General features: G+C 43.6%; 1 protein-coding gene across 1 annotated transcript in view; it reads left to right on the top strand.

Moving 5' to 3' along the window:
* Positions 1 to 2,082: 2,082 nt before the first annotated feature.
* The window catches only part of LOC143289097 (neuropeptide FF receptor 2-like), a 56,283-nt gene continuing 34,091 nt past the window's right edge, over positions 2,083 to 24,274 (top strand). Inside the window, exon 1 of the mRNA XM_076597986.1 lies at positions 2,083 to 2,581. Coding sequence (XP_076454101.1) covers positions 2,083 to 2,581 — 499 coding nt within the window. The remainder of the gene's footprint in view (positions 2,582 to 24,274) is intronic.

Genomic DNA, 24,274 nt, shown 5'->3' with positions numbered 1-24,274 from the left:
GTGAAGAGTTTCTCTGTGATTTTGATATTATTTTTTTTTGTTTGATGTTTCTATTTTGTTGTATTTCCTATTTCATTTTGTATTTGTATGTATGACTTTTCATAGATTATTTTTATATCGATTCCTTTCACCGTTTTTTTTTAATTTTTGTTTTTTAAATCATAGGTCAATGACACTACCAGTTCAATACCAATCACTCCACGTGAGCATTGCATAGCAAACATAAAATCATCCCACACAGGAGGTAACAGATTAACAAATCACATCTCACTATTTTGAATCTCGTAATCTTAACATGCATCGTTTAAACTGTTTTTGTATTGTTTTCCTTCTCTGAGAAGGCCGAATAGTTCAACTATACGCCGGCTTCTTTTAAAAAATTTTTTTTTATTCAATTTTATTATTATTATTATTATTATTATTATTATTATTCATATGATAGGTCAGTACATCATGCTTGTGACTCAGCACTAAAGGTCATCAAACTTGTGTCTGTGCATTACGTGTATTGTTGCATATATACCTTGTGAATTTTCGTTCAGGTGTTATGCATGCTCCAACCTTCAGAGAGAGGTACACTTTGCGAAACCGGATGTCTTCAGAATAACTGCATAGGGAACAATAGTGGCATGAAACATAATTTCCTGTCTTCGGAAAAAAAAGGGAATTAAACAACCACCTTACCCGTGATGATCAATTATGCAAGTGTGAGAGAGACGGTGAAAATAGAGTTCATAAAACGGCAGAGTGTATTTGTAATTTGTTATTGATTGATTGATATGATACTTATATAGCGCCTATTCTCGGTCGGAGACCAAGCTCAAAGCGCATTACAAACACGGAGTCACTTACACAACAGGCTGCCTGCCTGGGTAGAGCCGACTGACGGCTGCCACTGGGCGCTCATCATTCGTTATGTCCTCAGCGCCTGTCTGAAGCAACAGAAATAAGTTGGTGTTCAGTACAAATCATTGATTGCAATAAGTACTTCAGAACAAACTTCAATAGGCACAAACTGAGGATTGGGAGAAAAAAATCAGAAAATTCTCAGAGGCAAGAGGGCGGGGGGAATTTTCACAGAGCACTTCACAGACAATGGATAACGGTCGGCGCTTTCTGTGGAAGTCACACCAGAAAGAACGCGCGAGAAAAGAGCTTATCCAACGTCAGCTTTAAGCAGAACTAAGGTTTGTTTATCGATTTTGCTACAATATATATATACGAATAAAATGGCACACACAAACAAACAAACGCATAAAAACGAAGGGGCATACACACGGACCATAAACACGTAAACTCGACTACACACATCAAACAAGTAAACGAACAATAAGACATCCTGTCACATAAACTACGAGTGATCGAACAAAGTGAACAAACGTAAGTGTTTAAAGTCAGACAACAAAACACAACCGGTATGGCTATTACGAACGCGTCTAGACATGTTTGATGTTCAGCCATCGAAGCGAATGAGTGTTCGTTAGTAATCTTGGCATCACCTGTAAAACCTCAACGACGCATATACTGGAATGAATACAGCCAGGAATTCAATAATGAACTGATTACGGAAGTAATAAAAAACAACAACAACAACTCACACTAAAGCAGTTTTTCTTTCAAGCACAACAAACACACCACTTGTGATCAACAACGAATTGTAAACCATCCAAACATCCAACGCAAAAAAGACAACAAAACACACACACACACACAACACACACACACACACATACACACACACACAACAACAACAACAACAAAACAAAACAAACAAACAAAAAAAAAAACAAAAAAAACAACAACAAACAAACAAAACACATAGCAACTCCAAGCCGAACCTTCAACACTAAAGTTACCACCAAGAGCACATGCTCCTGCCAAGATCAGGCCTCTCCTCTTTTTACATTCTCACATCAGATATATGGTGTAACCGACCATGGATCAGTCCTCACGCTTTGTGACACCTCCTTGAAACTGAAACAGAAACTGAAACAGCGAAGGGTCCGCCATCACTGAAACCTCATCCCCACCCCAGCACCACCTCCTCCAGCAACCAACCAACCAACCAACCAATCAATCACCATGGAGACGGTCAACGACAACCCTTACCACCAGGTCCTCTACCAGCACTCCAGAAACGCCGCTGCAGCAGCCGCTGCCTCCTCCATTCACCTCCACCAGGACCTGAACTCAGAGATCTCCGCATCCCTCTCCTCCTTCTCCTCCTCCTCTTCCTCTTCATCCCCTGCCCCCTATTACACTCTCTTCCTCAGCAACCACACAGACGCCGTGTTCCACCACACAGACTCTGGTGGGGGCGGGGGGCCCGGGGAGGCCCCTCCCAACGTCACCTACTACCCGCTGGTCAAGCAGCCGGCCTACATGATCGGCATCCTGTCGGTGGCCTACGGGCTGGTGCTGATCCTGGCCCTGTTGGGCAACGCCTGCGTGCTGGCCATCGTGGTCCGGGACAAGCGCTTCCACTCGGCTACCTTCGTCTTCATCGCCAACCTGGCCGTGGCCGACCTCCTGGTGGCCATCTTCTGCAACCCCATCACCCTCATGTCCAACATCTTCAACGGTCAGTGTATTTTTGTGGGTGTTTTGGGGGTGGGGGTGGGGGTGGGGGTTGGAGATCGGAGGGGGGTTCAACAAGAGGGGGGTGAATTGAGTGCGAAGGGGTGTTAGTGTTTCTTCGTTTATTTATAAGTCAGTGTGATGTGGCGTGAGCGCTCTTCTGGAACCCTATCTCTCACCCTCATGTTCAACATCTTCAACGGTCAGTGTGTGGGGGGGGGAGGAGGGGAGGGAGGTGGTAGTGGTGGTGGTGGTGGTTAGGGTGCATGTGTGGGGGCGAGTGGGGGAGGGCAAAGGGGTGTCAGTATTTCTTCGTTTATCTCAAAGTCAGTGTGATGTGGCGGAAGCGCTCTTCTGCAACTCTATCTCTCAGCCTGATGTCCAACATCTTAAACGGTCAGTGTTTTTTTTTTTTTCCTTTTTCTTTTGTTGGTGTGTGTGTGCGGGGAAGGGTGGTGGTGGCGGGGGGCAGGGGGGGGGGTGAGGGGGGTGAGGGAGGGGAAGGAGGGCAAAGGATGTCAGTGTTTCTTTATAAACCAGTGTTATGTGGTATGTGTAGGCGCTCTTCTGCAACCCCCATCACCCACATGTCCAACATCTTCAATGGTCAGTGTTTATTGGTGTGTATGTGTGTAGGATGGGGGTGGGGGTGGGAGTCGGGGGAAGGGGGGTGCGGCGACAGGAGGAGGTGGGTGGAGGGAGTTTCGTGTGCTGAGGGATGAGGGAGTTTCGTGTGCTGAGGGATGAGGGAGTTTCATGTGCTGAGGGATGAGGGAGTTTCGTGTGCTGAGGGATGAGGGAGTTTCATGTGCTGAGGGATGAGGGAGTTTCGTGTGCTGAGGGATGAGGGAGTTTCATGTTTCATGTGCTGAGGGATGAGGGAGCTTCATGTGCTGAGGGATGAGGGAGTTTCATGTACATGTGCTGAGGGATGAGGGAGTTTCATGTGCTGAGGGATGAGGGAGTTTCATGTGCTGAGGGATGAGGGAGTTTCGTGTGCTGAGGGATGAGGGAGTTTCATGTGCTGAGGGATGAGGGAGTTTCATGTGCTGAGGGATGAGGGAGTTTCGTGTGCTGAGGGATGAGGGAGTTTCATGTGCTTTCATTAACAAGTCAGTGTGATGTGGTAAGCGTGGCCATCTCCTGCAGCCACCATCACCCTCATGTCCAACATCTTCAACGGTCAGTGTTTTCTTTTCTTTTTTGTGGGTGGGTATGGGCGGAGGGCAGAGGGCGAAGGGGGTGTCAGTGTGTCTTCGTTTATCTATAAGTCATTGTGACTCATGTCCAACATTTTCAACGGTCATAGTTTGTGTGTGTGTGTGTGTGTGTTTGTGTGTGTGAGGGGGGGGGGGGGGGGGGGGGGGGGGGGGGGGGGGTCGGGGCGGATTAAGTGGTGGTTGGTGGAGAGCGAAGGGTGTCAGTACTTCTATATTTATTCATAAGTCACTGTGATGTGGTATGCGTAGGCGTTCTTCTGCAACACCAATCCAACCCTCATGTTCAACATGTTCAACATTTGGGTGTATGTGTGTGTGTGTGTGTGTGTGTGTGTGTGTGTGTGTGTGTGTGTGTGAGGGGGGGAGGGGGAGGGCGTGGGGGGATGGGAGATAGGTTGGGGTGGGGGTGGTTGGAAGGTTAATGGTGTCAGTATTTCTTTCTTTGTTTATGTCAGTGTGATGTGGTATATGCTATTCTGTATCCCCAATTACCTAGAGGTAATGCGTCCTCCTAGGAGGCGAGAGAATCTGAGCGCGCTGGTTCGAATCACGCCTCAGCGGCCGATATTTCTCCCCCCCTCCACTAGACCTTGAGTGGTGGTCTGGACGCTAGTCATTCGGATGAGACGATAAACCGAGGTCCCGTGTGCAGCATGCACTTAGCGTACGTAAAAGAACCCACGGCAACAAAAGGGTTGTTCCTGGCAAAATTCTGTAGAAAAATGCACTTCGATAGGAAAAAGAAATAAAACTGCACTCAGGAAAAAAAATACAAAAAATGAGTAGCGCTGTAGTGTAGCGACGCGCTCTCCCTGGGGAGAGCAGCCCGAATTTCACACAGAGAAATCTGTTGTGATAAAAAGAAATACAAACAAACAAAAACCCTCATGTGCGACATCTTCAACGGCCAGTATCTGGGCTTTATATATATATATATATATATATATATGTGTGTGTGTGTGTGTGTGTGTGTGTGTGTGTGTGTGTGTGTGAGTGTGAAGGGGGTTGGGTGGGGGTGGGAGGGCGGGTAAAGGGGGGCGGGGCTGGGGGGGCGGGTGTGGAGGGAGAAAGGGTGTCAGTGTGAGGTGGTGAGCGTAGCATCTTCTGCAAACCCCCATCACCCTCATGTCCAACATCTTCAACGGTCAGTGTTTGTTTGTTTGTTTGTTTGTTTGTTTGTGTGTGTGTGTGTGTGTGTGTGTGTGTGTGTGTGTGTGTGTGTGTGTGTGTGTGTGTGTGTGTGTGTGTGTCCAACATCTTCAACGGTCAGTGTTTGTTTGTTTGTTAGTTTGTGTGTGTGTGTGTGTGTGTGTGTGTGTGTGTGTGTGTGTGTGTGTGTGTGTGTGTGTGTCCAACATCTTCAAAGGTAAGTGTTTGTTTGTTTGTTAGTTTGTGTGTGTGTGTGTGTGTGTGTGTGTGTGTGTGTGTGTGTGTGTGTGTGTGTGTGTCCAACATCTTCAACGGTCAGTGTTTGTTTGTTTGTTTGTTTGTTTGTGTGTGTGTGTGTGTGTGTGTGTGTGTGTGTGTGTGTGTGTGTGTGTGTGTGTGTGTGTGTGTCCAACATCTTCAACGGTCAGTGTGTGTGTTGTGTGTGTGTGTGTGTGTGTGTGTGTGTGTGTGTGTCCACCATCTTCAACGGTCAGTGTGTGTGTGTGTGTGTGTGTGTGTGTGTGTGTGTGTGTGTGTGTGTGTGTGTGTGTGTGTGTGTGAGGAGGGCAAAAGGGTGTCAGTTTTTTTTTTTTTTTCTTTTTCTTTATCTATAAGTCAGTGTGATGTGGTATGCGTGACGTTCTTCTGCATCCTCGACCCAACTCTCATGTCCAACAGCTTCAACGGTCAGTGTAGTGGGTTGTGGAGAGAGAAGGGGTGGGAGAGGGGAAGGATGAGTGTGTTTCATGGTTTGACAACAACAATAACAATTCTTATGTAGCGTAGCGCACTTCTTTAACCCCATCACCCCCATCATGTCTAACATCTTCAAGTGTGGGTGGTGGAGTGTAGGTGGGGGATTGTGGTTAGAATGTCTAGTGGATGATACCAGCAGACTTGGTTTGAAAAAAAAAAAAAGAAAAAGAAAATTATCGGATATGGATGGCATTTAGAAGGAATGAAGTGTTTAAAAGATACTTTCTCACAGAGCTGGGCAGTTGGAAGCAAAACGCGATTCATTTTCTGTAAATGATTTGCATACAGTTCAGATCGAATTTTCTATCTTTAGAAGAGAGGAGAGAGAGAGAGAGAGAGAGAGAGAGAGAGAGAGAGAGAGAGAGAGAGAGAGAGAGACAGGACGAAGATATGGAAAGAGGGGTGGGTGGGAGAAAAAGTAAGATACTTGGGAGAGAGACAAAGAGGGAGGTGTGTGTGTGTGTGTGTGTGTGTGTGTGTGTGTGTGTGTGTGTGTGTGTGTGTGTGTGTGTGTGTGTGTGTGTGTGTGTGTGTGTGCGTGTATACAGAGAGAGAGAGAGAGAGAGAGAGAGAGAGAGGAGCAAACACACACACACACACATGCACACACACACACACACACACACACACACACACACATATATATATATATATACATATATATATATATGTGTGTGTGTATACACACACAGAGTGTGTGTGTGTGTGTGTGTGTGTGTAAGAGAGAGAGAGAGAGAGAGAGAGAGAGAGAGAGAAAGAGAGAGAGAGAGAGGAGCAAAGAACTGTTTGAGAGAGGCAGACAGACCGACAGAAAGAGATTTGTATGATGCTAGTAGCAGAGAGAGCGGACGAAAAGATGGAGTGTGTGAAAGAGAGGAGAAACTGAGACAGAGAGAGAGAGAGAGAGAGAGAGAGAGAGAGAGAGAGAGAGAGAGAGAGAGAGAGAGAGTGAGAAAGTGAGAAAGTGAGGTACAGAGATAAATTACGAACAACATGACATCAGTGCTTGACAACAATAAACTCAACTTAAACACACAGGGTTGTTTGTAATATTTATATCGAATGAGTCTTTCTCTAACATTATTAAGTGCTTCACAACAAAGGACAAAATATACTTCATCTTCTTTTGATTTATTGAATAATGGACACAATAAATCAGGTTCCATATATGTTCTGTACCTTTAACGATGGATAGCCAAATCAGTTATACGGAGTCTGAATCTTGTTGTAATACACCTGAGATGTCTATCAATATTTAACGACAAATAAGGTTTCATATCATGATTACTGCAAAATGTTCTATAAAGACTAAACCTTTCACTTGTACTAGTATGTAGATCCCAAGTTTCCCACCTGCAATGAACTAGACGCTAACGAAAAGTAAGTATGAAGAGAGAGACAGAGAGAGGGAGAGAGAGAGAGAGAGAGAGAGAGAGAGAGAGAGAGAGAGAGAGAGAGAGAGACAGACAGACAGACAGACAGACAGAGACAGAGACAGAGAGAGACAGAGACAGAGACAGAGAAACAGACAAACAGACAGACAGACTGACAGAAATTGACAGATAGAGGAGGACATAAAGAGAGAACTGTATGATGCTAATTGCAGCTACTCAAATGGCAGAACTGTCTAATGATGACTGTGCCTTCTGCTGTTACGACGGCGATGATGATGATGCCAGAAACAGACCGTCGTGTAACATCAGACCACATGACTGCCGTGACACGAGAGACAGAGAATGTATTCCCAGTCTTCTGCAAAGTTCGTGCCAGAACTAACCGCTTTCTATTTTCGCTCCGGCACAAGCATTATATATGAAATATGAGCATCTTCTGAAAAACAAAAACAAAACAAACAAAACAACAAAACAAACAAAACAACAAAAAACATGCGCAGATTTCTGCAAAGTGGAACAGACTCTTTTTTTTTTTTTTTTTTTTTTTTTTAGATTTCTCTGCGAGCATGCTTTAATGACTGAACAAAATTAGCTGGCTAGACATACAGCGAAGAAGAATAAATGAAGGTCCGGGCATTAGTCTTTCATCTCGAGATGAAACGTTTGAACCCAAGTCCCTTGGGCGACATGCACTTAGCGCACAGAACTGAACACATGGCAGGGGAGCTATCCCAGCACCAAGTTCAAACGAAGAATCAGTTTAGTGCTGAGAAGGGAAACTATGCATCTAGAATGGAAAAGAAAAAGAAAGTGGAGCTGCACCATTGCGAAATATTCTACCAGTGGAGGAAAGCCCCATATTTCAGGCACAGAACTTTCGTGATGAAAAGAAAGTAATACGATGCACTGCAATGCTCTACAATATATAGTGCAACAGTGCAGTAGAACGCAGTACAATACAGTGCAGTGTAAAGCAATACAATGCGATACAATGCAATCTGGACACGATACAATGCCACATGACACGACACGACACAATAAAGACACCACATATGCCATACGACACGACACGACACAATAAAGACACCACATATGCCATACGACACGACACGACACAATAAAGACACCACATATGCCACATGACACGACACGACACAATAAAGACACCACATATGCCACATGACACGACACGACACGACACAATAAAGACACCACATATGCCATACGACACGACACGACACAATAAAGACACCACATATGCCATACGACACGACACGACACAATAAAGACACCACATATGCCACATGACACGACACGACACAATAAAGACACCACATATGCCACATGACACGACACGACACAATAAAGACACCACATATGCCATACGACACGACACGACACGACGGAACACGATGCGACACGTTCTCACACTGGAATAATAATAATAATAAAAAAAAAAATAATCCATGACTCAAAACACGATACTGCTTGACACAATCCGTTAGGACACAATACATTGCGATGCCATACAATACAATACAATGCAATACAATACAATACAATACAATACGATACGATACGATACGATACGATATGATACGATACGATACGATACGATACGATACCATACCATACCATACCATACCATACCATACCATACCATACAATGCAATACGGTACAATGCAATACAACACAAAATAATACACTACAATGCAACACAATACAATGAAATACAATGCAACGTAATGCAATACATGACAATGCAATACCAGCAGAAGCTAAAGATCAATTCTAAGCTAAAGATCAATTCTAAGCTAAAGATCAATTCTATTTCTGCTTTTCGCTCATCACAAAAAAACTCATCTTTTTTAGATCCTATCTATAAGCACTCCCAGCTTCCTTGTTCTCCAACACCACCCATGTCAGCTCACTTTGGATGTATGAGGAGTGAGAAGGGGAGAGTGTGTGTGTGTGTGTGTGGGGGGGGGGGAGATGGGGATGAGGGGTTTTGAGAAAGAGTGGTCATGAATGATTCATGTAACTTCTTTCTTGTAAAGCGCCCTGAGCTCTTAGAGAGAAAGGGCGCTATATGAATGTACATTATTATTATTATTATCATTATTATCATTATCATTGTTATCAAATTACCATTATTATCATTATCAAATAGACGAACAAAAGGTCGATCAAATTCTTGAAACAAGGGAAGGAGAAGGAGAAAATGGAAGAAGAGGGATTGGAAGGGGAGAGAAGAGTGGTTAATCAATTTCTTCCTGCACCGAATAAGAATCAACACGTTGTTTACGGTTCCTGGAAGATAATTTGGGTATATCAATCTTTAATCAAAACCGATTTTCTGTCTTCTGCTACTACTACTACTACTATTACATCCGTGCCCCTTTCTCTCTCTCTCCCTCTCTCTCCCCCTCTCTCTCCTCGTCTCTCTGTCTCTTTCTCTCCCTCGCTCTATCCTCTCTCTTCATCTCACCCCAATCTCTCCCCCTCTCCCCCCCCCTCTCTATCCCTCTGTCTTTCTCCCTCTCTAATCTCTCTCTCTCCCTCTCTCTATCTCTCTCTCTGTCCCCTCTCCCCCCTCTCTCTTTTTATTTCCCCATCATCCGCACCTTTTCAACGGCAATACTCCCACCCACCCCACCCCCATACACACCCACACCCACACGCAGGTTCGTCTTGTCGCAGCAGTTTCAGCGTCGGCAGTCCAGAAGGAACGATCGATTTTAGGTTGCCAAGGGAGGCCACACACCGGAGAAGGCCCTGCAATGCTGCTGAGTGAGTCACCTCAGTGGTGTTCTGCAGTGCCTGTTCTGATTTAACGTACTTAGGACACCACCTACCTGACGACAGTAGTTAACTAGTCGAGCCAGACTGAGTGAGTGTCCAATCTCCCCACCCACCCCATTCCCCATCCCCACCCCTCCTTCTATAGTGGAGACCGCAACTGCGTCTCTACAACGAGAGTCTCTCCCATGTATCTGTCCACACCGAAGATAATTATTTATAGGACTCACCCCAAGCACGGAAGTGCATGGCGATCGAAATTGAGGTCACCTCTGGGAGCAGGGCATAAAAGGACACAGAGTTTGGGACATTTCTGTATTGTTTTTCTGATCGATGATGAAGGAGGAAGAAGAGGAGGAGGACGATGAAGACGATGCTATGAAGGTCCTTTCTTTTTTCTTTTTTTTGTTGTTGTTGTTGTAGGTTTGGAATTTCGTGACAAGGCTGTACTCACCGCTTGTTTTCATAAAGATATCCCGGTGTTAACCGGGCCTGACAGATTTTACTACTTCTTCTTCTTGTTTTTTTTGTTCCTTGTTGTTGTTGCTGTTCTTCTGGCAGTTTTGCATAGGGGTGTGTTCGATCAAACTCGGCTGTTTAAGCAGCTGTACAGTCCTTTTGGGGGATACTCCTAAATAATTCTTTTACTCACACATGCATGTGAGTGTTCGATTGTTCGGTCAAACTCGGCTAATTAGGCACCTAGACGTCGTTTTGGGGTATTCCTTTTAAATAATTCTTTTACACACACACACACACACACACACACGAGCGCGCGCGCGCACACACACACACATACAGACACATGCACACACACACACACATACGCACACACACACACACACACTCACATACACATGCACACACACACACTCACACATACACATGCACACACACACACACAAATCATCACGCACGCACGCACACACACACACACACACACACACACACACATACAAATACGCACACAAGAGTCACTATTACACACACACACACACACACACACACACACACACACACACACACACACACACACACACACACACACACACACACACACACACACACACACACACACACACACACACACACACACACACACAACCGCACTCGAATATAAACAGATTTGTGTCACTCTCTGTCTACTCTTATCCCCTTCCTCTTTTTGCATACTCGCCTCACGCCTCACTAATCACTTTTGTCTGGTGAAAAGAAGAAGAAGGACGGACAGACAGACAGACAAACAAAGAGAGAAGAAGGAGGGGAAGAATAAGAAAAGGGAGAAGATGAGAAGAAGAAGTAGAAGGAGGAGGGAGGGAGGAAGAAGAAGACGGTAAAAGAAGACGGTAAATGAAGAAGAAGAATGAATGAATGAATGAATGAATCTTTATATGAATGAATCTTTAATGTGTAAAGAAGAAAAAGAATAAAGGAAGGAAGGAAGGAGAAGAAGAAGAAGAAGAAGAAGAAGAAGAAGAAGAAGAAGAAGGAGGAGGAGGAGGAGGAGGAGGAGGAGGAGGAGGAGGAGGAGAAGCAGTAGAAGAAGATGAAGAAGAAGAAGAGGAGGAGAAGAACAAGAAGAAGGAGAAGAAGGAGAAGAGGAGGAGAAGAAGAAGATGAGAAGAAGAAGAAGAAGAAGAAGAAGAAGAAGAAGAAGAAGAAGAAGAAGAAGGAGGAGGAGGAGGAGGAGGGGGAGGAGGAGGAGAAGGAGGAGGAGGAGGAGGAGGAGGAAGAGGAGAAGAAGAAGAAGAAGAAGAAGAAGAAGAAGAAGAAGAAGAAGAGGAGAAGAAGAAGAAGAAGAAGAAGAAGAAGAAGAAGAAGAAGAAGGAGGAGGAGGAGGGGGAGGAGGAGGAGAAGGAGGAGGAGGAGGAGGAGGAGGAGGAGGAGGAGGAGGAGGAGGAGGAAGAGGAGAAGAAGAAGAAGAAGAAGAAGACGACATACAGACAGACAGACCCGCGTGCTCAGACTTCTTCTTCATTAACCCATTGACTGCTGCTGACAAGTATCGCTAGCTAAAGAAGAGCTCTCACCTCGCTGGGATCAGATTGATACTACGTGCCAAGATGTCCGTCACAAACCATTCTTTAATTTCAAATAATTTTCCTCTCAAGGTTATATCACATCAATCTAAGTTAATCATTAAGGAGAATACCGAAAAGCAAGAACTTCAGTCAATGGCACAGTCAGCTGATGGCACAGTGATGTCATTTTTTACAAAAAAGAAGGTTCAGTGGTCAATGGGTTAATATTTATGAACATTCGCTGCACCGGCATGCCACATGGCTGATGGTAAAGACAAGCAGTTCTATGAATAAAACATTTCCACGCTGGTACTCCACCCCCGAGAGGGAGACTAATTCTCCCCCGAGTCCTCCAATCATAATGCTTCGGCCGTTTGGCCAATCTGTATTCATTGGTCGACAAACCGTCACGTGCACCAATGTGGGAGAAAGACGATGGATATAGATAATAATAACGATGATGATGATGACGATAATGATGATTATGATGATGACTGTAATAATAATCATCATAGTAATGATAATAAGAAGAATAACCGTCGACATCATCATCATTTCAAAGAAATGTCTATAGTGCACTCTCATATGAAGATGGACACTCAGAAAGAGAGCGAGGGGAGGGACGGAAGGTGGGTGAGAGATAATCATATTCATTAGTATTTATCTAGCGCTGAATCTTGTGCATAGGCAAATCAAAGCGCTTTCACACAAGATAGAGAGGGAGAGAGAGAAAGAGAGAGATAGATAGATAAAATAGATAGATAGATAGATAGATAGATAGAGAGAGTGAGAGAGAGAGAGAGAGAGAGAGAGAGAGAGAGAGAGAGAGAGAGAGAGAGAGGACACTGAACACTTAACATTTAACACTGAACGCTGAAATGTTTGATGTCATTAGCTGAAAAGCTCTGGTGACATAGTAGGTACTAATCAGAACAAAATGGTGCAAAACAGAAAAAAAAAAAAAAAAAAAAAAAACGGAACAGAAAGAAAAAACAGAATTGAAACAACATAAACTAATAAGAGATTTGCGACACTTTGGCACTTTGTCATACAGTAGCTTAAAAGTACATGTGACAGGGGGGTAATGTGCCTATTTTTCAGTCGTTCGTCTCCAAGGTTTAGACAGTACACAGAAAACAAAGTACAGATAAATCATACAATAAATGTTTACGCATGTAACATCGACACATATCATATCAATACAAACACATACTAAAGTACATATAAATCCTGGAATGATTATTTATGCCTCAACATCAAAATCCATCATATCAATACGAGAGAGAGAGAGAGAGACAGACAGACAGACAGACAGACAAAGACAGATGCAGAGACAGACAGACAGACGGAGAAAGATATTGAGGCAGCAGGGAGAGACAGAGAAAGAGACAGAGAGAGACAGAGATACACAAAGAGAGAGAGAGAGAGAGAGAGAGAGAGAGAGAGAGAGACAGACAGACAGACAGACAGACAGACAGACAGACAGACAGACAGACAGACAGATACATAGGCGGAGAGAGAGATAGAGAGAACGAACGAACGAACGAAATTTTATTTTACAAGGGTAAAGGAGTAAGCACAAAGTACTTGTTTACATCCGGCCCTCTGGGCAAGAATAATAATTGAGAGAGAGAGAGAGAGAGAGAGAGAGAGAGAGAGAGAGAGAGAGAGCGACAGGACAGACTTACCATCAGTCAGACAGGACAGATAAATCAGTAGGGAAGGGGCGTGGATAGCGGTGACTGGGTAGAACATGAGCAGTTCAGTTCAGTGCACTTACTACAGGAGTTACTCAAGGAGGCGTCACTGCGTTCGGACAAATCCTTACACGCTAACGACATCTGCTAAACAGATGCTTGACCAGCAGCGTAAACCAACACGCTAAGTCAGTGCCTTGAGGGGGAAAAAGAAATAAAATAAAATGACGTACGAATAAAATAGAATAAAATGAAATAAAACAAAATAATAAAACATACATAAAAAAAAGAAGTAAAATAAGAAACACAAACATGATGACAATAAGAAAGGAGCTCCGATTTCAGTATGCACTTTTCATGACCGAGCGCTTGAGGTTGTACAGGCACGAACACAGGATGGACGGTTCAGATGAATGATCCATAAACACCAGGAGGTATTTGTTTGTATTTGTATTTGTTTTTTTTTGTTTTTTTTTATCACAACAGATTTCTCTGTGTGAAATTCGGGCTGCTCTTCACAGGGAGAGCGCGTCGCTATACTACAGTGCCACCCTTTTTTTTTGTATTTTTCCTGCGTGCAGTTTTATTTGCTTTTCCTATCGAAGTGGATTTTCCTTCAGAATTTTGCCAAGAACAACCCTTTTGTTGCCGTGGGTTCTTTTACGTGCGCTAAGTGCATGTTGCACACGGGACCTCAGTTTATCGTCTCATCCGAATGACTAGCGCCCAGACCACCACTCAAGGTCTAGTGGAGGGGGAGAAAATATCTGCGGCTGAGCAGTGATACGAACCAGCGCGCTCAGATTCTCTCGCTTTCTAGGCGGACGCGTTACCTCTAGGCCATCACTCCACATGTTGCGGCATGTATTGTCGCCCCTGAATGAATTGTCGCCGGCGACAATTCGTGCAGCCCTCACTGCACATAATCATTGTCGCCTCTCTACTGTTGCTGTTGTTGTTGTTGTTGTTGTGTGCGTGTGTTCGTGTGCGCACGCGCGTATGAGACTGTTGTGTGCTTATTTGTGTGAGTGTGTGCGTGCGCGTGTATTTCGTGTACGTTTGTGTTTATGTAAAATGGGTGTGTGGTGGGAGAGGTGGGGGTATGATATGTGTGGGTGTATTTGGCGTGTGTGTGTATGTATGTATGTGTGTGTGAGTCTGCGTGCATGTTTACGTGTGTGTGTGTGTGTGTGTGTGTGTGTGTGTGTGTGTGTGTGTGTGTGTGTGATCTTATCTGCGAAGGCGCAGCCCTTCAACGACGCCATGCTGGGTCGTTCAAGTTGCGTCACAACTTCTCACCCAGTGGGTCCGACCGTAAAAGCTAAGAGCGGATGGGTTCCACTCGGGGAGGGACGCTCACTCAGTCTGGCTCCACGACTAAGCCATTATTGTCGTTAGCAGTGGGCATAGCAGATGGTGTCCTAAATCAGAACAGGCACCACTGAACACCACCGAAGTGACTCAGCAGCAGTGCAGGGTCTCATCTGATGTGTGGCCTCCTAGGCGAGCTAACATTGATGGTTCCCTGCGGACTGCCGACGCAGGAACTGTGACGGACGAACCCGGGTGTGGTCGTGTATATGGGGGAATCTAAATGAGCCGCGTGGGAGTAATGCCACTGAAAAAGTGGATGGGTTGTGAACTGGTCAGGTTTGGCTCCTGTCACTGTGTGTGTGTGTGTGTGTGTTATTTTATCAGCGAGGGCTGCGACAATCCATACAGGGGCGACAATGCATGCCGCAACAAGGAAGACAGCCATCCGTTCAAAACAAAACACAAATAAAAGAGATAACCTACCAACAACAGCATCGTCCTGGTAGTGATTAATCAGTCATTAATTAATCCCTTTCACTGCTGCTGACTAAGCTCGTACGAGAAAGAGTTTTCACCTCATTTAGATTTTCTGTTTTTGACTCACTTGTTTAAACAAAGTGAGTCTATGTTTTAACCCGGTGTTCGGTTCTCTCTCTCTCTCTCTCTCTCTCTCTCTCTCTCTCTCTGTGTCCGTGGTAAATTTAACATTGCCATTTTCTCTGCAAATACTTTGTCAGTTGACACCAAATTAGGCATCAGGGCTTTCACTATGTTCATTCGCCGAAGTGGTCTTTTTCTGAAAATACTAAAATCAATAAGACGAGTTGACTTTATAGATCTACTGGCTGAGCCCTGAAGGTCATGGGCAAAAATCAATTGCGTACACATATTTATACATATTCAAAGCGCGTGCTCATATTCTTCGCGTAGGCGAACGACGCCATTTTGTTTCAAGTTGTTGACCTGCCCGTTCAATCCTATATTCAATGGACAATACACGATAACATGTGATGGAAAGTTGGAGAAGGAGACCGTTAAATATTTATTCAGAGAAAGATTTGTGAACGCCTCATCACTTACTGGATTGTGCCCCAAACTGCCATAAAGATATCCATAGAATCAGTCGGAATTCACAGTTAAAAATAATAAACCATGAGAGTTAATACCCTTGAATTGATGAAACGCAAAATTTTCCAGTCTTGACTTTTCTCAAAATGAAGTCCTTTACACTCCATACAACGTTTAGAAGTACTTGTACTTGGCTCTACATGTTATTAGTTTAACAAAATACTCAATTTTCATATCAACTTTAAAACTATAAAACTAGAATGAACTTAAAAGAGAAATTGAATCGACCATGTCAACCGGGTGTAACTAAACTTGTACATCTATCTAGATCCAGAGAAAACGGCTAAATGTTGCAGTGTGATTGCGGCGATAGCCACGTCTCCTTTACCGCGGACTTAAAAAGAATTTTTAATTGTCCTTAAAGATTTTTTGAATGCCCAAGATACACCAGAATAATATGATTTAAACAGCGTTCTCACTGCGAATACCGCAACCGATTTATCGCCCTTTAAAAAAAGCATGTTTAAATATTATATTTTTGAACGTCAGTTAAGAAGCCACGATAGTGTAATGGTTAAGACAGTTTCTTCTCATCCGAACACTGCGGGGTTCGAATCTGCCGTTAGGACTTTTTTTCCCCTTCTTTTTCTTTTAACCCGAAGATTTATAATAACAAATACAGAACACATTTTAACGATTAGCTTTAAAAAAAAAAGAAGTTTATCACAAGTGAGTCTTGAAGGCCTTGTCTCTCTTGTTAATTACGGGCTACCACTCACACATGCACCCGTATGCAAGAGTGGGCTTTTACGTATATGACCTTTTATTATTTTTAAATTTCTTTTTATATATCACCGCCATGTACGCAGTTATACTCCGTTTTCGGGGTGGGGGTGGGGCGTGGGAGGTTACCTAACTTTGGTAAAAGGAGAGAGCGCTTGCAGGTATTTTGTATTTTTGTATTTTGTATTTTTTTATCACAACAGATTTCTCTGTGTGAAATTCGGGCTACACTACAGCACTACGCGTCGCTACACTACAGCACGACCCTTTTTTGTATTTTTTCTGCAGAATTTTGCCAGGAACAACCCTTTTGTTGCCGTGGGTTCTTTTACGTGCGCTAAGTACATGCTGCACACGGGACCTCGGTTTATCGTCTCATCCGAATGACTTACGTCCAGACCACCACTCAAGGTCTAGTGGAAGGGGAGAAAATATCGGTGGCTGATTCGTGATTCTCTCGCTTCCTATGCGGATGCGTTACCTCTAGGTCATCATTCAACAGGTGAAGATGCTTGTCACCATTCTGTGATTGGATATATATGTGATTGGATATATATATCTGATTGGATATATCCCACCCTCCTTCTACCAGGTTTCCACACGTAAGAAAATTAATTGTGACGGGTAATTAAAGTAAAATTCCCTCTCATGATTATTTCTGACAAGTATGCGGTTGTCTGTGAAGCTGTACATTTCCTCATTAGATCAAATTATGCTTTCTCTTCTTCCTCTCTCTCCCCCTCTCTCTCTCTGGACTTTCCTCGCCCTCTCCTCTCTCAGCCCTGTCACTTTTTGCTCTGCCACCCCTCTCCCTCGTTTAGATCCTCGCCCCCCCCCCCCCCCTTCTACTTCACCTAAGTGCATCGCATGTCATCGACTATCTCTCTGTCCATCTCTCAACCATGCGCTAAATTTAGGGAATCAATAAACTTTTGCACTTCTTGAAGATATTTTTTTTTCTTTTTCTTTTTTGAATGTAGAACTCTCGCGGTGTTTGTGCTGACTGACGCCATGACGATACTTTAGCGGCACGAGAAATGTTGGACTTTCTTACCTTCCGGACCTGGCCAGCTCTGAATCTCAGTACAAAGTGGGAGGTGCCCGTTAGGGGCCCGTGGCATAACGGACGTGTGGCATAACGGACGTGTGACATAAATGACCTTTGGCACAACGGACTTGTGGCATAACGGACGTGTGGCATAAATGACCTTTGGCACAACGGACTTGTGGCACAACGGACTTGTGACATAAATGACCTTTGGCATAACGGACTTGTGGCATTAATGACATTTGGCACAACGGACTTGTGGCATAACGGACTTGTGGCATAAATGACCTTTGGCACAACGGACTTGTGGCACAATGGACTTGTGGCATAACGGACTTGTGACATAAATGACCTTTGACACAACGGACTTGTGGCATAAAGGACTTCTGACATAAATGACCTTTGGCACAACGGACTTGTGGCATAACGGACTTGTGGCAAAAACTCTCATCCGACCTGTGGTGTAAAACTAAGCTTTGGCATAACGGACTTGTGGCAAAAACTCTCATCCGACCTGTGGTGTAAAACTAAGCTTTGGCACAACGGACTTTGTGGCAAAAACTATCATTCGACCTGTGGTGTAAAACTAACTCGTGGCGGGATGGACTTGTGGCTTAACAGACCTGTATCAGAATGGACCTGTGGCTTAAAACTGACCTGTGGCACAACGGACTTGTGGCATAACGGACAAAAATGGCATAACGAACCTGTGGTATAACGGATTTGTGGCATAACGGACCTGCGGCATAAAGGACCTGTGGTATAACGGACAAGTGGTATAACGAGCTTGTGGCATAACAGGCACCTCCCGATTTTCATTAATACGGCTTGTATTCTTTTTCGTCTTTCACTGGTTTTCTTCTCTTTTTTTAAAAAAAAGAAAAAGACTTACACCGCCATCTTTCTTGACAGATTTTCTTCTTAACTAAGAATCTCCTGTTCCATTTCTCCCTTCAATCGGTTTCTTTTCTTTTTCTTTTTTTTTCTTTTCCTTCTTTCTTTTTTTCCCCCTAGTGGGGTGGGTTGGAGAGTGCGGGTCGGGGGTGAGGGGGGTAGTGGGGGTTGTTTTTTTGTTGTTTATTTGGTGGTGGTGTTGTTGTGTGAAATTCTTTTCAATCTGAGTATTTCTACGAAGAAAAGAAAGAATGATATCACGAGAAACTAAAAACCCATTCTCAAACCAGGTATTTCGGTTAATGTTTTGTGTTGACCTTACATTCTTCTTGAACGCTGAAAAAGCGTTAAGAGATTAATTTAATTTTCTACTAGATATTTCGTATGTTTACTAGATTTCCTTTTACGTAACTGCTACGTCTGTTCTACATTCATATCCAGTATCAAATGCATCTGTGTTCGGCAGAGATCACACAGAAAAGAAGAAGTGTGTTCTGGCTTGTGAAACAATAGTCCTTCTTCTCTTTGTGTAGCTGAAACATTCTAAGTTTTAAGCGTCGCCAAAATGGCGATGATATTTTCACGGCTTCTGTAGAGTGAAGGTTTTTTGTGTACGCGTTTATGACTGCGGTTATGTCTGGTGGATCACGAACCAGATATAAAATCTCCATTTACTAAAGATTTTTCAACATCAAACCTATCAGTTTTTATTTAGATTATCTTGACGCATAAAAATACATACAAAAATATATACTCAGTGGTCCTTTTGGCCTCAAGAGTTGAAGAAACTTTGTTGCAAAGTTCAATGGGTCACAAGCGGACGTGAACTTTTCCATTCTCTCTCTCTCTCTCTCATACTTTCTCCACATACAAACACACACACACACACACACACACACACACACACACACACACACACACACAGACACACACACACACACACAAACACGCCAATGCAGACACAACTCAATTTCAAGCGCTGTAAGATTATAGTGTGAGCATTGAGCATTATATTTTAAGAAGAAGAAGGAGGAGGAGGAGCAGGAGCAGGAGGAGGAGGAGGAGAATCAGGAGAAGGAGGAGGAGATGGAGGAGTTTTCTTTCCTGCCCATACAACCTCCACCTCAACTCCCCTGCCCCCCCCCCCCCCTTCCCCCCTCTTTCCTGATCTCCCCCCTCCCATCACCACCTCTCTCTTCTCCCCCCTTTCATCCATGCTCTCCTATATTCCTTCCGTCTTCAACACTTTAAAATGGATCGTCAATACTAATGGTCTAACAATTTGTTTCCAACGAAAATGATTCTCTGCAGTTGTAGAACTGAACAGAATATACTGTCAAAACTGAGGACTGTATTATAAGAATGCATTCAATGGTTTTGGAAAGGGTTCGGTGAATGCGCTGTGTCATTGTGGATGTTGGTATCGTACTTGGTACACAGCAAAATACACCTTCCTTTCTTTACTTCTTTCTTTCTCCTCATCCTCCTCTTCTTTCTTCTTCTTCGTCGTCCTCCTCCTCCTCCGCCACCTCCTCCGACTTTTCCTTTTCATCATCTTCTTGTTTCTTTCTTTCTTTCTTCCTCCTCATCCACCCCCCCCCCAGCCCCCCCCCCCCCCCCCGTTTCTAATCTTCTTCTTTCTCTTCTTTTTTCTTCCTCTTTTGTTTCTTTCTTCTTCTTCGCCTCTTCCGCCTCACTTTCTTGTTCGTCTTGTTCTTGTTCTTATTCTTTCTCAACACGTATCGCCGAGTTGGGATTTCATTTGCATATGCGACCTTCTTCCCTGTTTTCCAATGATGGTTAGATAGAATCTAACGTCCAGATATTTGGATAAAGACTGACACTAAAATCTTCCTTATTTATTGTCACCCCATGGCCTGCCATTAAAAAAACAAAACAAAAACACAAAACACACACACACACGATCTAGGTCGCCAAGAAAAAAAAAATCATAAAACACCTCCCTAGCCTCCCCCCTCCCATACCCCTCACCCATCAATTCCTCCCCGACCCCCCACTTCCACCCCCCCCCCCTCTCTCTCTGCCTCTCGCAGAAACTTTTCTTGGCCGCTGCAGCTTGTTGAACCGACGAACTGAAGTTCGTATCCGAGTTGAATGAAGAATGCCTCAGCCAAATGAACGCACAGGGTGAATCTTGGAGTGGACTGGCAATTCACCACTTTCACTTTCAAGGAGGCCTCAAAACATGCAGACTGATCCATATATGCTCCGCCACATTTGCTTTGAGAAAAAAGAAAGAAAAAAAAAAAAAAGAAAAAAAGAAAAAAAAAAGGCGGATGCCCGACCCGCTGCTAAAGGAGGCGTCACTGCGTTCGGGCAAATCCATATACGCTGCATCACATCTGCCAAGCAGATTGCCTGACCAGCAGCGTAACCCAACACGCTTAGTCAGGCTTCGAGGGAGAAACTGAATTGAATTGAACTGAATCAATTTAAATAAATAGAATAAAATAAAACGAAAATAGATTCAATTCAATCCAATCAAAGTAAACCAAATTGAATTGAATTGAATTAATCTGAACAAAACAAAATGAAATACATGAATGAATTAAAAGATTGAATATTTCATAAGGAAAGAATAGAAAAGAAAAGAAAGAAAGAAAGGCAAAGAAAGAAAGAAAAGAAAAGAAAGAAAGAAATGAATAAAGAATAAAAGAGAAAGAAGTAGTCCTACCACGGGAACGTCAATTCGAGGATGACACAACTGCGTGACACTGAAAGATAAGATAAGATAAGATAAGATAAGATAAGAATAACTTTATTATCTCCAACTGGAGAAATTTGGTCAGGTGCATTATCACAACACAGACAAGTAAACAACATGGGGACCATAACTGTAAAAGCCAACAACAGCCCTTACAAATATTACGAAGATACAAATGTAAAAAATATCACATACATCGTTTCATACATACATCCACACACTGCAGGTAATAACTAGTATTCTTAATGTAAAAACAGAAAGAATTAAGAAACATTATTTGAATATAATTATAAACATAGCCTACTATACTGCACATTGATTATAATAGACAGATAAGATAAGAATAAAGATGAATTGCGGAAAACCACAACCAGATAATCAGCACACACCCGCACCGCACCCCCCCCCCCCCCCCCCCCCTGTCTGTCTGTTCATTCATGATAATCATGTGATGACAGTGATCGAGCGGCTGTAACGAGGAGGGAGGGCTGAGCACAACACGCAGCCAGTGTGTCACGCGTCATCGGATGGACAATGCTGTCAGAAAACGAAGAGACAGTATGCACGCGCTGACGTTGTTGCCACCGCAGTGGATTGGTGGCTTAATCGTAATCAGTATTCTAAAAAAAAACCCACAAAACAAACAAACCAAAAAAAAACAAACAAAAAAAAGTGGATAGCGCATGCCTTCTTTCAGCCCTTTTACTAACTGAAGCCAGCGGAAGTGTTCAGTCAGCCATTTTGCTACTCGTGTCAGTACAGGCGAAGCGGTAACTTCAATATATCGCCGATTGCTACGATGACTACTTCATGGCGAGATTTCATTTGTTCGCGCCTGTGTGTAGCTCTACAGCAAGCTTACGCTGCATATCACTGCACTGTATTCCTGTAATTACTTTGGTAAATAAACCGTTGGCAGATATCAATCAAGACACAGCATTTAGCATATTGTGGGGCCAAGCATAACACGATTTCATCGAAGGTACGCAGTCACCGTTCAGAAACTACCACAAGTTAGCAGACGATCTCTTAACGAGTGTCAGTATGGCATCCTGTTGGCTTCAGCTTTCCTGGCCAATGAGCTATCCAACTATATTTATACTCAGTGAGTCGTAATGCACCTGTCTTGGGAGCAAGGGAGTGCCCACGGATTCGAGTACCATGCAAGGACCGGGATTGTTATTCACCACGCCACCCACCACCCCCCTCTCCACCTCCCTCAACCACTTAGGCATTAAGAGGTGGTCTGGGTGCTAGTCTTCTGGATGAGACAAATTAACCCGAGGTTCCCCTTAGCAGCATGGACTTTTTTTTGCGTATTTAGATAGAAACCACGGCAAAGAAAGGATTGTCCATGGCAAGTGGCAAATTTCTATAGAAAATTCCATTTTCACAGTAAAACCAAATACACTTACCGGAAAAAAAAAAGGTGGCGCTACAAAGTGGTGACGCTCTGTCCCCGAGAAGAGCTTTCCGAGGTTCTCACAGAGAAATCTACTCTGTAAAGAAATAAACAACAACCCCCCCCCGCCCCCCTCCCCTCCCACCAAAAAAGTAATACGGTACACGTACTTACCACCTCAGCCTGTGGTTCATTCACCTTCAGCCGGCTTTCATCCTGTGTGTGCGACACACTGTCCTGTAGCGTTTCAACGTACAACCATAGCCTTTTCTCGCAAAAGCACAAAAGATTTCCGTTTATTTTTTCCCCATCTCTTCTTTCGAATGAGTCGACGGTGTCGAGTTCAGTTTAACGACTTGTTGTTTTTCAGCCTTTAAGTGCTTCCAAGTTTTAGTCGGAGAAAAGAAATCGATAAATCGGCTAATATATTCAGGTTTCTCCTTTACACAAAAGCTCTTTACAAATGAGAGGACGTGATTCTGACCAGATTCCCGATGGTCTACTGTCCTAATACATGCCAAACAAACCGACTGACCTAGATCCGGGCAATGCAACTGCAATAGGTCGTTGGAAAACAACAACAACAACAGCAGCAACAGCAACAACAACAACGTATTTTACAATTTTACTTGGATTTCCTAATGTGTTCGTTCCATTTAGAAAGACCATTAAGTTGGTTGCTTCGTGATGAAAGCGAGGGAAAGGGTTGTGGTATCTATCACACAAAAAAAGTTCCCATTTTCCATCCATGATATGCTACAAAAACTGTCGGTATCTACCTCGTCTGTAGGTGCTGAATGTTTACTGCGTTTTAATTTTTTTTTTCTTTTTTCTATCTTTTCCGTCCATTTCCAATGTTGGTTCATTCAACTGCAAGCTACCATTGTCAAAATCATTTAACTGTTTGCGATACTACTTTATTTGCAAGGATGTGCAGCATAGTTGTAGTCTGTTATTATTTTCTAGCTGCATTTTGCGACTGTTTACTACTTTGACAAGTTCGTCTTTTCTGAGAGTATTTTTGGTTGTTATTGATTATGGTCCTTTATATATATATCTATATATCTATATATATATATATCTCTCTCTCTCTATATATATATATATATTTGTAAACAATTCAAAAGAGATTGCTTGGGCGTCTCGCACCGCTAAATTACATCTTTCTTGTAATTTCTATTGTGCTGTATTGTCGACTGTATTATGTGGAAGGTGATGGAGTCTCCCGTCGATCCGACGGATGAGTAGGCAGACAGGCTTATATGTCGGTGTGTGTCCTCATATGGGAGAAGAGGCCGAATCTGGATGCGCAGCACTTCCCACACTGGCATTAGCCTGGTTGCCTGACCAGCTAGGTGACTTTTTTTTTAGTGAGGAGGAGTTGTGCAGTCCCTTCCCCACTCTCTCGCCTACCGACGCTCACAGT

This window comes from Babylonia areolata, chromosome 1 (genome assembly GCF_041734735.1).
Source record: "Babylonia areolata isolate BAREFJ2019XMU chromosome 1, ASM4173473v1, whole genome shotgun sequence".
Classification (NCBI taxonomy): domain Eukaryota; kingdom Metazoa; phylum Mollusca; class Gastropoda; order Neogastropoda; family Buccinidae; genus Babylonia; species Babylonia areolata.
This window is presented reverse-complemented; position numbering and strand designations above follow the sequence as displayed.